This window comes from Pan troglodytes, chromosome 2 (assembly GCF_028858775.2).
Source record: "Pan troglodytes isolate AG18354 chromosome 2, NHGRI_mPanTro3-v2.0_pri, whole genome shotgun sequence".
Lineage (NCBI taxonomy): Eukaryota > Metazoa > Chordata > Mammalia > Primates > Hominidae > Pan > Pan troglodytes.
This window is the reverse complement of record NC_086015.1, coordinates 128,770,225-128,785,447: the sequence shown is the minus strand read 5'-3', so window position 1 is coordinate 128,785,447 and position 15,223 is coordinate 128,770,225. Positions and strand designations below refer to the sequence as shown.

Here is a 15,223-nt window from a genome sequence, read left to right as displayed (position 1 = left end):
TATACATTTCTTCTATCATATTTGTGAAATTTTCAACCATTATTTCTTCAGATACTGTCCCTTCTCCTTTTTCTCTCTCCCCTCTCCTTACTACCACAGTGCACATGTTGGTCCGTTTGATGGTGTCCTGCATGTCCCTTAAGCTCTGTTTACTTTCCTTCCATCTTTTTTCTGTTCCTTGGACTTGATCATTTCCATTCTCCTATCTTCTAGTTTGCCAGTTCTCTCTTGTGCTTGCTCAAATTTGCCTTTGAACCCCTCTAGTGAACTTTTAATTTCAGTTATTGTACTTTTCAGCTCCAGAATTTCTTTTTGGTTTCTTTTTTTTTTTTTTTTTTTTTGCCCTATCACCCAGGCTGGAGTGCAGTGGCGTGGTCTTTGCTCACTGCAACCTCCGCCTCCTGGGTTCAAGTAATTCTCCATGCCTCAGTCTCTGAGTAGCTGAGATTGGGATTACAAGCGCCCGCCACCACACCCAGCTAGTTTTTGTATTTTTAGTAAAGATGGAGTTTCAACATGTTGGCTAGACTGGTCTTGAACTCCCGACCTCAGGTGACCTGCCCGCCTCAGCCTCCCAAAGTGCTGGGATTACAGGCATGAACCATCATGCCCTGCCACTTTTTGGCTTCTTTATAAGTTTCTATCTCTGTACTGGATACTTCTATTTTGTTCATACATCTTTTTTTTTTTTTTTTTTTTTTTTTACTTTCTCCACATCTTCCTTTAAGTTCTCTGAGCATCTATAAGATGATTACTTTAAAGTCTTTGTCAGCCAGGCATGGTGGCTCATGCCTGTAATGCCAGCAGCTTGGAAGGCTGAGGCAGGTGGATCATTTGAGCCCAGGACTTCAAGACAAGCTTGGACAACATGGCCTGTAGTCTCAGCTACTCTGGAGGCTAAGGCAGGAGAATCCCTTGAACCCAAGAGGTGGAGGTTGCAGTGAGCTGAGATCGTGCCACTGCACTCCGACCTGGCGATAGAGCAAGACTGTCTCAGAAAAAAAAAAAAAAAATTAGCCCGCTATGGTGGCACAAGCCTGTAATCCCGGGTACTCAGGAGGCTGAAGCACAGGAATCGCTTGAATCCAGGAGCCTGAGGTTGCGCTGAGTTGAGATTGCACCACAGCAATCCTGCCTGGGTGACAGAGCTAGACTCTGTCTGAAAAAAAAAAAAAAAAGAAATGATAAAAGGGATAAAGTCTTTTTCTAGTAGATCTGTCATCATGTCTTTTTTAGGAGCAGTTTCTGTTGATGTATTTTTTCCCTTTGAAGGGATCATACCACCCTGTTTCTTTATATGCCTTGTGATTTTTTTTGTTGTTGTTGAAAACTAGGCATTTGCATGTAATAATGTGGTAACTCTGGACATCGAATTCTTCTCCTACCCTGGGGGTTGCTGTTTTTGTTATTTATTTATTTATTTTTAAATTACTGTAGGCTGTCTCCATGTCAAAGATCAGCCTGAGAGAGGTGTAAACTTAAAGTCTTTATAGATCTTTCCTGAGCTTGAGCCTTTTCCTGGGCATGTGTGATTATTTTCTAATTGTCCTCACAAATCCAGTTGTTTTTAAATGTCAAGGTCAGCCTGAGAGAGGTGTAAACTTAAAGTCTTTATAGATCTTTCCTGAGCTTGAGCCTTTTCCTGGGCATGTGTGATTATTTTCTAATTGTCCTCACAAATCCAGTTGTTTTTAAATGTCCAATTTTTTCTTTTGAAGAGACAAAGTCTTCCTGTGTTTCCCAGGCTAGTTTTGACCTCCTGGGATGAACTGATCCACCTGCCTCAGCCTCCTTAGTAGCTAGGACTAAAGACACGCTCTACCACACCTGGCTGAAGGTCCAAGTTTTTAACATCTGGCTTACAAAAGGGGGTCAAAAGAAAAATGAAGGGAGGAAAAACAGGATGCTGGCTTTTGAAGTCCCCTGGAAGTCACTTCAGCCAGGACAAGAGGCTTGCAACAACGTGGGGAGGAGCAACAGCAATGACCACCACTTCGTCTGTGCCTCTTAGAAGAAGCAGTTGGTGATCAGAGGACAGATCCTGGATGTTTGGAGAACAAGGTCCTTTTTGCCTACCCTGGCTGCATCAGGCTGTTCCAGGAATGCTGCACAGCTGCCTGCTAGGCACTAAGGGATAGGTAGCTGAAATTGATTGAAATTAACCACATTTTGTCATCCAAGCCTTCCCCTGGGAGTTGCAAGCCTTTATTGGACTCCAGAGTTCCCAAATACTTACATCAGACAGAGTCTGCCAGTGCAGTTGTCGTCTAGGTGGGGAGATGGATTCCTGGTGCTTCCTACTCCACTATCCTCCCAGAATCCTTTGTGTCTAATGTGTTTTTAAGATATTTTCTTACCTTTTAAACTACCTCTGGAAGGCCGGGTGCAGTGGCTCATGCCTATAATCCCAGCACTTTGGGAGGCCAAGGCAGGTGGAACACCTGAGGTCAGGAGTTTGAGACCAGCCTGGCCAACATGGTGAAACCCAGTTTCTACTGAAAATACCAAAGTCAGTTGAGCATGTTGGTGCGTGCCTGTAATCCCAGCTACTTGGAAGACTGAGGCAGGAGAATCCCTTGAACCCAGGAGGTGAAGGTTGCAGTGAGCTGAGATTGCGCCAGTGCACTTCAACCTGGGTGGCAGAGTGAGACTTGGTCTCAAAAAAAAATAAAAATAAATACATACATAACTAAAATACCTCTGGAAAAGTTAATGTACTTTTGTTTGTTGACAGGCTATCATTTGCTGCTGCCATTTTGCAACCCCTGGCAACTCAAGAACTATAAGTAACTATTTTGAAATATATAAACCCAATAATGGGTTTAATTTATATAGCTGAGGCATTTTTCAGTACCATCTTAAAGGTTTTTGTTGTTGTTGTTGTTTTATTTACTTTCGTCCAGATGACACACAATAATTTTTGGTTGAAGAAGATAGAAATCAGTGTTTCAGAAGCAGAAAAACGAACTGGAAGAAATGCCATGAACATGCAAGAAACATATACTGCTTACCTCATTGAAACAAGGTGGGTAACGAAAATTACACCTGGGCAGGTAGACAGAAAGCTTTTTCTGATAGCTATTGATGCAGATTCTGCTGTATAACAGAATTTTTTAAAGGTTATTTTTTTTTTTTTCGGGATTGACTTTGTTTCTTTACTTTTTTTTGAGACAGGGTCTCATTCTGTTGCCTGGGCTGGAGTGCAGTGGTGCAGTCATGGCTCACTGCAGCCTCAAACTCCTGGGGTCACCTCAGTTTCCTGAGTAGCTGGCATACAGGTGTGAGCCACCATGGCTGGCTAATTTTTTTTTTTTTTTTGAGATGGAGTCTCACTCTGTCGCCCAGGCTAGAATGCAGTGGCATGATCTTGGCTCACTGCAATCTCTGTCTCCCGGATTCAAGCGATTCTCCTGCCTTAGCCTCCCAAGTAGCTGGGATTACAGGCATGTGCTACCACACCCAGCTAATTTTTTTGTGTTTTTAGTAGAGACAGGGTTTCACCGTGTTGGTCAGGCTGGTCTCAAACTCCTGATCTCAAACGATCCACCTGCCTCGGCCTCCCAAAGTGTTCGGATTACAAGTGTGAGCCACTGTGTCTGGCAGTTTTAAAATTTTTTGTAGAGATGGGGTCTCACTATGTTGCTCAGTCTGGTCTCAAACTCCTGGGCTCAAGTGATACTCCTGCCTCAGCCTCCCAAAATGCTGGGATTACTCGTGTGAGCCACTGCATCCAGCCCTGTGTCTTTATCTTTTAATGGGTAAACAGCTGTATCTTTTGCTGTGATACTCTTGGTAGATAGCTATATTTTAATGAATTTATTTTGTGGGGAGAGGGGAGGTTAGTGGAATACTTTTGGAATCTGGAATAAATAACATGTATCAAATAACGATACATGCTTTGGAGGATTCCTTGGTCTTAGAATCCCTGTGCAATTCTGTAAAAGAATACCAGGTTCTCTGGCATGTAGAAGTGAACTTGGGCAGGTGGAAATGGTTAACAAAGAATTCTAGGAGTAGAGAATAAGGTCTGAATCCTCTTAAGACAGTTGGGAGTTACAAAAAATTAACAAACAGAAACATTGAGATTGGTGCTTTAGAACTTGGAGTAAATTAAGAATAAAGGGAAGTAGACATCTTTAAAAAACAAAGAAAAAGAACTTGGTGAGTAAAAATAGAAAAGACAAATTATGGAGTAGGAAATAAAAACTCACCAGAAAAGTTGTCTTTTACCTCCTAAGGGAAAAGCTAAAGGAATTAGAGTTGTTTTGTCTAAAGAAAGGCAAGGGAAGACTCAATTTGTTGTTGTCAGTTATTAACAATTTATATAAAGAATAGTGCACTGTTTCTTTTCTGTCTGCAGAGATTGAGCAGAAATGCTTTCAATTAAAACAAATAGATATGAGAGAATTGTTGATAGCCAGTAAAATTATAGACTACCAAACCTAGCTGGGCGTGGTGGCTCATGCCTGTAATCTCCGCACTTTGGGAGGCCAAGGCAGGCAGATCACCTGAGGTCAGGAGTTTGAGACCACCCTGGCCAACATGGCAAAACCCCGTCTCTACTAAAAATATGAAAATTAGCCAGGTGTGGTGGTCCCAGCTACTCGGGAGGCTGAGGCAGGAGAATCACTTGAACCTGGGAGGTGGAGATTGCAGTAAGCTGAGATTGCCACTGCACTCCAGCCTGGGTGACAGAGTGAGAGACTGTCTCAAAAAAAGAAAAAAAGAAAAAAAAAAACTACCAAACCAAGTTAAGTGTTATAACAATGTTTTAATGTTAATACTTTTTTTTTTTTTTTTTTTTTTTGAGATGGAGTCTCACTCTGTCACCCAGGCTAGAGTGCGGTGGCGCGATCTCGGCTCACTGCAAACTCTGCCTCCCAAGTTCAAGTGATTCACCTGCCTTAGCCTCCCAAGTAGCTGGTATTACAGGCGCCCGTCACCATGTAGTTTTAGTAGAGATGGGGTTTCACCATGTTGGCCAGACTGGTCTCGAATTTCTGACCACGTGATCCACCCACCTCGGCCTCCCAAAGTGCTGGGATTACAGGCATGAGCCACCGCATCCGGCCAATGTTAATACTTTTTTAAGAAAAAAAATTTTAACCTACCATTTTCATAGGCTTTACCTGTGAGCTTGCCTTAGTGCTGAACCCTGTGACTTTTCAAGGCTTCTTCCAGGTCTGTGTTTCTGCCTAGAATAAAAGTTTAAATCGGTGAAGATTGTCTACAGACAATTCTGAAAATTTAGTTTTCCTTCTACCAGAAAGAAAGAAAAAGAGAGAAAAGAATCTTCTAAAAAAAAAAAAAAGAAAGAAAATTTTTATACAGTAAGAAGTTTAGGAAAAGAGAGAGGTAATGTGGTTCTTTTCAAAATTAGGTCATTTCATGACATATATATGTTTATGTATCCCAGAGATTTGTAAGGTTATTTTTTAAAGATCATGGCCCTGTGAGAGGATTTTTGTTTCTGTTTTTTTGTTTTTTAAGTTAAATTAGCCACTTTAAAAATAATACTTTAGAAAACAGTGTTAGCTGTAGCCTTCTAAGTAAATTTTAAGTTTACAATGAAAAAGGATATATTTGGTATATGCCTGTTTTTTCACCCACATAGGTATTGATTACTTTTACTGCTAGGAGAGAACCTTGATTTGGATAATCTGGAATAACTTAATAATGTTTGTACTTGACTTTGAAATAAATAAAGGATCATTGTTTTCTTCTGTAGCCCAGTTCTAATTTGAACCTGGGAGTTAGAAGTGACCATACATCAGTAATAGCTAGACTGTGAATACATATTTAAGTAGATCATCAATAAATGTGTGGTACACAAAAGGATTATTGAGTCAACTTTCACAACTGTATTTCAATATAAATTTATTTTAAAACATGGATTTTATACTTAAAAACATGTTGGAATTACTTGAAAAATTGGTTAAACAACTGCAGGATTTGGGGTAGGGCCCAGGATTTTACATTTTTTATTTAAAGGTCCAGCTGCTTTCAGTACAGATGGGCGATGGACCTTTTTTTTTTTTTTAAGGTGGAGTCTCGCTCTGTCACCCAGGCTGGAATGCTGTGACATGATCTTGACTCACTGCAACCTCCTCTTCCCAGGTTCAAGTGATTCTCCCACCTCAGCTTCCCAAGTAGCTGGGATTACAGACTTGCACCACCACACCCAGCTGATTTTTGTATTTTTAGTAGAGATGGGGTTGTGCCATGTTGGCCAGGCTGGTCTTGAACTCCTGACCTCAAGTCATCTGCCTGCCTTGGCCTCCTCCCAAAGTGCTGGAATTACAGGTGTGAGCCAATGTGCCCAGCTGGACCATGATTTTTGATTGTTGTCTTTTAAACTACAAAGGCTTTCCATTTTAAGACAGGTTTATCTGTCTTTTCTCTTTATGATTTATGTTTTTTCTGTTTTAAGAAATTCTTCCCTACTCCACATCATATAGACATGGGATTTGAGAAATACTGATTTTGAATAGATTGTTTTATACTATCCCTAAGGTTAACTGACCTTCATCAACCACAATCATCAAATTTCTTAATTTAATTATGTAGTATTGTTTCTGTAATTCAGTGTTTTGCAGACAGTTGTGGACAATATGAATATTATTGACCCTTCATGTTAACTAGAAATTCAACTTCTGTCATGTAGCTTACCTACCTACCTACCTTTTGGATACAAGTAGAAAGCCCATTTAGCAACTGTCTGTAATCCAATTGTCGAGAGGGTTTTGTTTCTGTAATTTTTTTTTTTTGTAAATTAGCCACCTAAAAAATACTTTAAAAATTAGTGTTAACTCTAGCTTCCAAAGTAAATTCTTTTTTTTTTTTTTTTTTTTTTTTTTTTTTTTTTTTTGAGACGGAGTCTTGCTCTGTCGCCCAGGCTGGAGTGCAGTGGCACGATCTCAACTCATTGCAACTTCCACCCTCTGGGGTTCACACCATTCTCCTGCCTCAGCCTCCCGAGTAGCTGGGACTACAGGCGCGCAACACCACGCCTGGGTAATTTTTTGTATTTTTTAGTAGAAACGGGGTTTCACTGTGTTAGCCAGGATCGTCTTGATCTTCTGAGCTCGTGATCCACCCTCCTCGGCCTCCCAAAGTGCTGGGATTACAGGCATGAGCCACTGCGCCTGGCCAGTAAATTCTTAACTTTAAAATTAAACAGGATGTTTTTGATATGTGCCTATTCTATAGTGTTATAGTTTAGTGGGCTAAGATTGAATAAAACTAAAGTCCCTGGTTTTTAATTCCCCAAGAGATTTTTGTATGTGTTCTTCTTCATTGAATAGGAACTCTTTTAAAATAAATATATGTCTCTTTTAGAATAGGTAGTAATGCCTTGATGGCTTGGAAGGCAGTATGTTATTAATTCTTTTAATTTGTAAAACATGGTTAATGATCATATTTTCATTGTGGGGGTTAAATATTACAAGTAAAACCATTTAGGTGCTATTGAATAGTTGTTGAGTGATTAGATAAATGAGGTAGTTTTGGGGTCTAATGAAAGTCTTCTCTGTGCTTTTAGTCAGTTTATAATGAAACTACTAGACCCTGCCTTTTTGGGTTTTTTTTTGGTGTTTGTTTGTTTTTCTTGAGATGGAGGTTCGCTCTTGTTGCCCAGGCTGGAGTGCGTTGGCGCGATCTCAGCTCAGTGCAACCTCTGCCTCCCGGGTTCAAGCAATTCTCCTGTCTCAGCCTCCTGGGTAGCTGGGATTACAGGCATCTGCCACCACGCCCAGATAATTTTTTGTATTTTTAGTAGAGACGGGGTTTCACCATGTTGGCCAGGCTGGTCTCGAACTCCTGATCCACCCACCTTGACCTCCCAAGGTGCTGGGATTACAGGCGTGAGCCACCGCATCCAACCGCGTTTTTGTTTTTGTTTTTTTAAAACACTTATGCAGACCTTCTATCAGCCCTGTAGGTGTACTGCTTATAGGCTTTATTTATCCACTTATTTACAAGTTTTGGGTTTTGTTGGTAGTGATTTTGAATAAATTGAAACTTGAGATTAACCCAAGTATTTTTTCAGCTGAAGTTGGGCATTGTAATTGGGATAGTATTAGTTATAACTAATGTCTAGGTATACTCTTTAAAATGAATTATGATTTAATAATTCTATTTTTTTGCCATGGGAGCCATTTGTGCATTTTGCATTTCATATTTTGGTTCATTTTTATTAATATGCAATGAATAAATTTAGTAGCAAACTTAAAAAATGATAAAAATGAGCATCTATTGTGCTGAGCATGGCATGATGTAAATACTTTCTCTAGACTTTATTTGGAGACTGATTTAACTTCTATGACTTTTTGTCCTAATGTACAAATACACCTTGTGCATTTCATGGAGGGCAAACAGGTTATTGTCAAGCAAATTAGAAAATAGCAAGGTCCTGATAATGTTTAGAAGACTGGTGCTTCCTAATAGGTCTTACTTATGCTGGCAAGAAATCCTAAGTAGTCAAAATATTTAAAATATCCTTTATATGATTTTACCTTAACTTTCCGCCAAAAGTAAATTGAACTTTTGTATGTATGAGACATGGCATTGCCTACCAGCCCTTTATAATTAAAAGTAAGACTGGAGATGAATTTTTATGACCCCTCTTCGCCACTCTTTCAGAGCTAACTAATATGTTGTTCTTTTGGATATTTCTTGGTACTTGGATTAATCTGATTTATTAATAACCTAAATTGAAGTTTTTGTGGTGTCTTGGTCTTTGTTGTGAATGTTATTCTCTCATTTTGGCAGAAGTGAAGTTAAAAATGCTTTTTATTTAATGAAACACTAGCTAAACTAGATTTTATCATATTATAAAATCAATCATTTATGCATTAAGGCTTTTAGAGTGTTCCTAATAAAACTGTTTCTCTTATGTTTAAACAGGCTTTCTGTAACAGAAAGAAAGTGGTTAGGAGTAAGGGCTTTGAAATCAGATGGATCTGAGTGCTTTATCCACAGACCTTTGTGATCATAGGCAGAGCATATACTGTGCAGCTGTGTCCTCATCTGTAAAATGAGGATAATAAATCTCTGCCTCACAGGGTCGTCATAAGGATTAAATATGAAAATACATGAGGCCAAGGCAGGAGGATGGCTTAAGCCCAGGAGTTTGACACCAGCCTGGGCAACATAGCTGGACCACATCTTTACAAAAAATTAAAGTATTAGCCAATGTGGTGACATGTGCCTGTGGTCCCAGCTACTCAAGAGGCTGAGGTGGGAGGATTGCCTGAGCCCAGGAGGCGAAGGCTGCAGTAAGCGGTGATTGCACCACTGCACTCCAGCCTGAGCGACAGTGGGACCCTGTCTTGAAAAAAAAGAAAAGAAAATGTATGAAAAGTTCTTTACTTAGTGCCTGGTTCATAATCATTCTGTAGTTATAATTTTAAAGGTGATTGTATTTATGTGTATGTATTTTTGTTTATAAAAAATAACAAGTGTTGTTCTGTTCCTTTTCAGGTCAGTTGAACATACCGATGGTCAGAGTGTCCTAACAGACTCACTATGGCGGCGATATAGTGAATTTGAGTTGTTGAGAAGCTACCTTTTAGTTTACTATCCACATATTGTTGTGCCACCTCTGCCAGAAAAACGGGTAAGAAGTGAAATGGCAGTAGTTTAGAAGTATTCAGCATTGAGACTATTCTTAATGATTATTTTGTTTACCTAGGCAGAATTTGTTTGGCATAAACTCTCTGCTGACAACATGGATCCAGATTTTGTGGAGAGGCGACGGATTGGTTTAGAAAACTTTCTCTTGAGGATTGCTTCACATCCCATCCTTTGTAGAGACAAAATCTTCTATCTGTTTTTAACACAGGTATTTTTCTTTTATTTAGTCTTAGTAAAATATTCATTTAATTTGGGTTTCTTAAAAAAATTGTAGAATACTTATTTTAAGGATCTTTTCATTAATTTATATGCAATTTTTTGTTATGAATTTCTAATTAATGGATTATGTCATTCTTTTGGCTAACTTTTTCTATTTAAAGATACTGATGATGGTATTTTTGGTATCATTTAAATAATATTAAAATTTGTCTTCAGTATTTTGAAGCCCAGATCTATAAAATCTTGGGTTCACCTTTGGTAATCTTTTAGAAGTTGGATTGAATGTTTAATTTTGAAGTGAAAAGAAATTTTTTTAAACTTCTCTCTCCAATTCCTGCTGAAGTAAGAACAGAATGATAGAAATTTAATTTACTTAATTTGGAATATTTGCTTTGCAATAATGATTTCTAAAATTAACTTCAATTTTTAGGAAGGTAACTGGAAGGAGACTGTGAATGAAACTGGGTTTCAGCTGAAGGTAAGAATATTTATATGAAATTTGCCATGTTCCTTTACAGTTCCCAGCATGGTGCCATGCACTCATTGGGAACTTGGTATTTATTGAATAAATGAATGTTGGAAATCGTCTTACAATAAATATCATTGGTAAGGTTTTCGAAGAAACACTACAATTCACTTTTGATTTGTGTAATTTTAGTTACTTACGAGACTATAATGGGCAAATTTATTCTACAGGGAAAGAACATTTTGAAACAGTGAATTTTTTTTTTTTTTTTAGTTAGTGTTTATAGTAATGAAGCAGTAATTTAAATACAAGTTGTAGATTTTCCCCAGTGTACTAGTATTATACCTTGCCTCTTTTTTTCTTCTGTCCTGTTTCCATTTGTATCCCTGCCCCCGACAATTGCTCACTCTATCAGATATGAAAGAGTCCAACCTTAGCAGTCTAAAAGATAAGCCCTTAGTCATGCTTCTTCTGTCTGTTGAGACATGGTGGTCAGTTTGAAATGGGGACAAAGGAGTCATTTTTAAATAGTTCTAAGTTTTATCTGTTAGTGGTACAGGATTATTTAGTTTTTGTAACAGCTTTTTAAATTTAGTCATTAGAATTAGTGTTTGGGAATGAGATGATGATCTGAAAATCGAGGAGCATTAGTAGTGGTAAGCTGGACACTTGAGTTCTATGCTGCTGTTTATTTCTTCCCTAAAAGAAATACAACAAAGGTTATTACAAACTTTTTAAAGTTTTCATCTCTGGTGTAAACTGAATAGGTAAGTAGACTAACAGAATATAAATTGATATATAACATAATATAAATTGTTCAATGACTCACATGATAATACAGTACCAAAAGTTCAATATAATATGTCTAGACAAGAAGAAGAAAATTTTTTTACAGTAATTTAAAAAACACTTCCCATGCATTGGCCCATAGATATTTGAAATTTGGCACAAAACAGACTAGAAAGAGGAAAATTTTTTTCTGCAGAGAAAATATGATAAACCAGTTCTGTCATAAACTGATTCTAATTTATAAATATTTTGGAGTTTTTATGATTTTGAGACAGAGTCTTGCTCTGTCACCCAGGCCAGAGTGCAGTGGTGTGATCATGGCTCACTGCAGCCTTGAACTCCTGGACTCAAGCGATCCGCCTGCCTCAGCCTCCCAAGTAGCTGAGACTACAGGCGCGTGCCACCATACCTAGCTAATTTTAAAATTTTTCTTTTGTAGAGATGAGGTCTCACTATGTTGCCCAGGCTAGTTTCGAACTCCTGGGCTCAATCGATTCTCTCTCCTCAGCCTCCCGAAGTGCTAGTTTTACTGTGCCCAGCTATAAATATTTAGTTGACAGTTATACTGAAACAATTAGAATTTTCTTGGCTGTAATTCATCACTTTATAACACTCAGAGAGAATGGTAGAATTTGAGTTTATGTTTAGATAGAGTTTTCTGAAAAATAGTTTGATATGTTAAAAGCTAACAAGGAAAAGATTAAACTAAAATACAATCATTTTAGTGAATTCTCTTTATATAACAAAAATTTAAAAAATTCTAGTCATTAAGTCTTTACTGCAGTTAATTGTTATCAGTTTTTGTCTTTGAATACAGTTTTTGGCCGTAACTTTAGTGATTCTGAGAAAACTCTGGAGTTTCTCCATCATTATAAAATTGCTATTTACCAGTGCCTTGTATCTTATGTGTAAGTGCTGCTTAAGTATTTAGATAGAATGTTTCATTGTGGGGGAGCCTTATGTATTGTACTTTTGAAAAGTATTTGAAAGGTAATATCAGTATACAGAATTAATAATTCAAAACATCAGACTTCTAATGTAGTGAGCCAGAAATAAAATTGATGGAGAGAATTCGGAAACCCATGTGTCTCTCTGTATTCCTTATTTTGTTGTGGATGTTTCTTGTTTTAAGTCCTTCCTCCCATCAGGGAAATGGGACCTTTTTGCATAGCCTCATATACATGTGTACATCATACAAATGTCCACAATCATATGTAAATAACATACGTGTGTGTGTGTGTGTATGTGTATATATATATATATATAAAGAGAATGAGTGTGTCACATTTCACTTATCTGGAGGTCATATATTTGGCAGTTACAGCTAATCTGATCACAGTTGAAAGCTGGGACTTAAGCAAAACTGACTTCTGAGATGTTCAAGGGGATGTAACATGGCTTCCTGCTATACTTTACTACTATACTTTGGTCTTCCTGTAGCAGACCCATTAATTTTATTATAGGTATTCAGACAAATTTTGCTGTTTTTTAGGTTACAGCCTATTTTAGCAGAGGATTAAAAAGTGAGTGGAGACAGGCACATTGTGACAGTAGTGACAATTGACAGCTGAGCCTGATAGCGGAAAAGGAGGTAGCAGTGGTATGTGAGTCACACATCGCAGAATGGGTACATTTGGCGTGAGGCAAAATCCCTACCCACCTGTAACCCCTAGGGCTTCACTGTATCATAGATGAGTTCAGTATTAATTGTTTGTAATGGTTAACTGGAGGCCTCAAGAAAAAGTAGAATTTTGCTTGTATACTCTTAATTCAGTGTGTGGTCAGCGGACTGCATGTAACTCAGTTGATGGGATTGTTTGTTCAAAATACTGAATTCATCCCAGACGTACATCCCATTAGCCTAAAACTTGACAACTATTGCTATAAGGCGATAAAGAAAACTATTTTTAGGAAGATAATTTGAGAAAGATTGTCAAAAACGGTAAAAAAGAAGAAAACTTTTTTTAGAATCTAAAACAGTTTCTTATCTGAGTATTACCATAATCATATATGCTTACTATGTGCTAAGCACTATACTATAATTATACTATGTTTATTTTGCTCAATATTGCCTCAGTACCTTTGAGGTGAGTTAATATTCCCATTTTTTAGATGAGGAACTCTAGAATGTGACTTAGCCAAGGTCACATAATTACAAGTGATAGAGGCTGAATCCAAGTCTAGACTAACTGAAAGCCCTCCTTAATTACCATCCCATATTACCTCTCTTGCTTATTAATTATATAATTAATATTTGCAGAGATGGTTGTTGAAGTGTTGAAAGCTTTATTTCTGTGAACATGAGGTCATTCTGAATGAGACCAAATAGTCATATCTTATAAGAATATTTGACCTTGGCTCTTGGATTGTTGTCCTCAAATTGAAATGTTATCTTACTTTAATTTTCCTTTTCTCAGACATATTTTGTCTGTAGTTTTGGCGTACTAGATTAATATTTTCTTTTTTTTTTTTTTGAGATGGAGTCTTGCTCTGTCGCCCCGGCTGGAGTGCAGTGGTGCGATCTCTGCTCACTGCAAGCTCCGCCTCCCGGGTTCACGCCATTCTCCTGCCTCAGCCTCCTGAGTAGCTGGGACTACAGGCGCTCACCACCATGCCTGACTAATTTTTTGTTTTGTATTTTTTAGTAGAGACGGGGTTTCACCATGTTAGCCAGGATGGTCTCGATCTCCTGACCTTGTGATCTGCCTGCCTCAGCCTCCCAAAGTGCTGGGATTACAGGCGTGAGCCACCGTGCCTGGCCGGCAGTATTTTCGTAAAATTTTTGAGAATGATTATTACACCCAGAAAGATAATCATAAAATTTAGTTTCTTTTTTTCTTTCTTTTTTTTTTTTTTTGACACGGAGTCTCACTCTGTCACTTAGGCTGGAGTGCTGTGGTGTGATCTCGGTTCACTGCAAGCTCCACCTCCCCAGTTCAAGCCATTCTCCCACCTCAGCCTCCCGAGTAGCTGAGACTACAGGCGCCCACCACCATGCCCGGCTAATTTTTCTGTATTTTTAGTAGAGATAGGGTTTCACCGTGTTAGCCAGGATGGTCTTGATCTCTTGACCTCGTGATCCATCTGCCTCAGCCTCCCAAAGTGCTGGGATTACAGGTGTGAGCCACCACGCCTGGCCAAAATTTAGTTTCTTTTTATCTGTGTTCTATTTAACATAAGCATGAGCAACCAGTTTTTTCATCATTACTGGTTATTGACATTTCTTCTTTTTGTGGGGGTGGAATATTTATATAAATACTCAATCTGGGCTTGGTGGCATGTTCCTATAGTTCTAGCTACTTGGGAAGCTGAGGCAGGAGGATCACTTTAGCCCAGGAGTTTGAGACCAGACTGGGTAACATAGCAAGACTCTGTTTCTATTTAAAAATAAATACATACACAAAATATAAATACTCATTTTACTTAATTCAGTGAAAGAAGAGCAAAGGGTTTATCCCTAGAGTAATGAACATATAAACTAGTTGCTTTAGTATAAAAGTAACGTTTTAACTCAGTTAACATAGTTAGTCATGAAAGCATTGTTCTAAATACCCAATCCTTAAATGAATTTAGGCTGATTCATAAGAACCCTGGACCCTGCCTCTTCCTTGGGGCAAGTACTACCAGAGCCAAGGTCTGGGCCCTTAGTTAGGATCTCTGTTAATCTCGTTATTGCACAGGAACTCTGAGAGATCCAATGTGGAGATTCCAAATGCTGGTGCCTACAGTGTGAGGTACTCTTCTAAGTGTTGTGGATACAGTAGTGAATGAGCTGGAAATACTCATAAACTCTGCGTTATTGTGGAGCTTATATTTTAGTGATTGGAGACATTAAGTTAGCATTTAAATAAAGAATAAGATACTTTAAAATAGTGATAAGTAGTATAAAGGACATAAAGCATCGTCCTTGTTGGGGAATATGACAGCAGGGATTATTTTTCAGGGGTTACCCTAAGATGAGTGACCATAAAGTTTATTATCCAAATGGGACCCCTTTAGAGAGGAAATAGGGACATTTAAGATGGGGACCACATGTTGTGCTCCAGCCTGGGTGACGGAGCAAGACTCTGTCTTGAAAAAAAAAAAGATTAGGACAACAGTTATAAACCAGGACTC

At 38.4% G+C, this 15,223-nt stretch overlaps 1 protein-coding gene across 5 annotated transcripts in view; it reads left to right on the top strand.

Annotated features, from left to right (window-relative positions):
* The window catches only part of SNX4 (sorting nexin 4), a 73,791-nt gene that overhangs the window by 12,886 nt on the left and 45,682 nt on the right, over positions 1-15,223 (top strand). For all 5 annotated transcript variants that reach the window (XM_001169563.7, XM_054680938.2, XM_054680935.2 and 2 more), the window contains exons 2-5: positions 2,904-3,025; positions 9,481-9,616; positions 9,692-9,841; positions 10,283-10,330. In XM_001169563.7, coding sequence (XP_001169563.2) covers positions 2,904-3,025; positions 9,481-9,616; positions 9,692-9,841; positions 10,283-10,330 — 456 coding nt within the window. The remainder of the gene's footprint in view (positions 1-2,903; positions 3,026-9,480; positions 9,617-9,691; positions 9,842-10,282; positions 10,331-15,223) is intronic.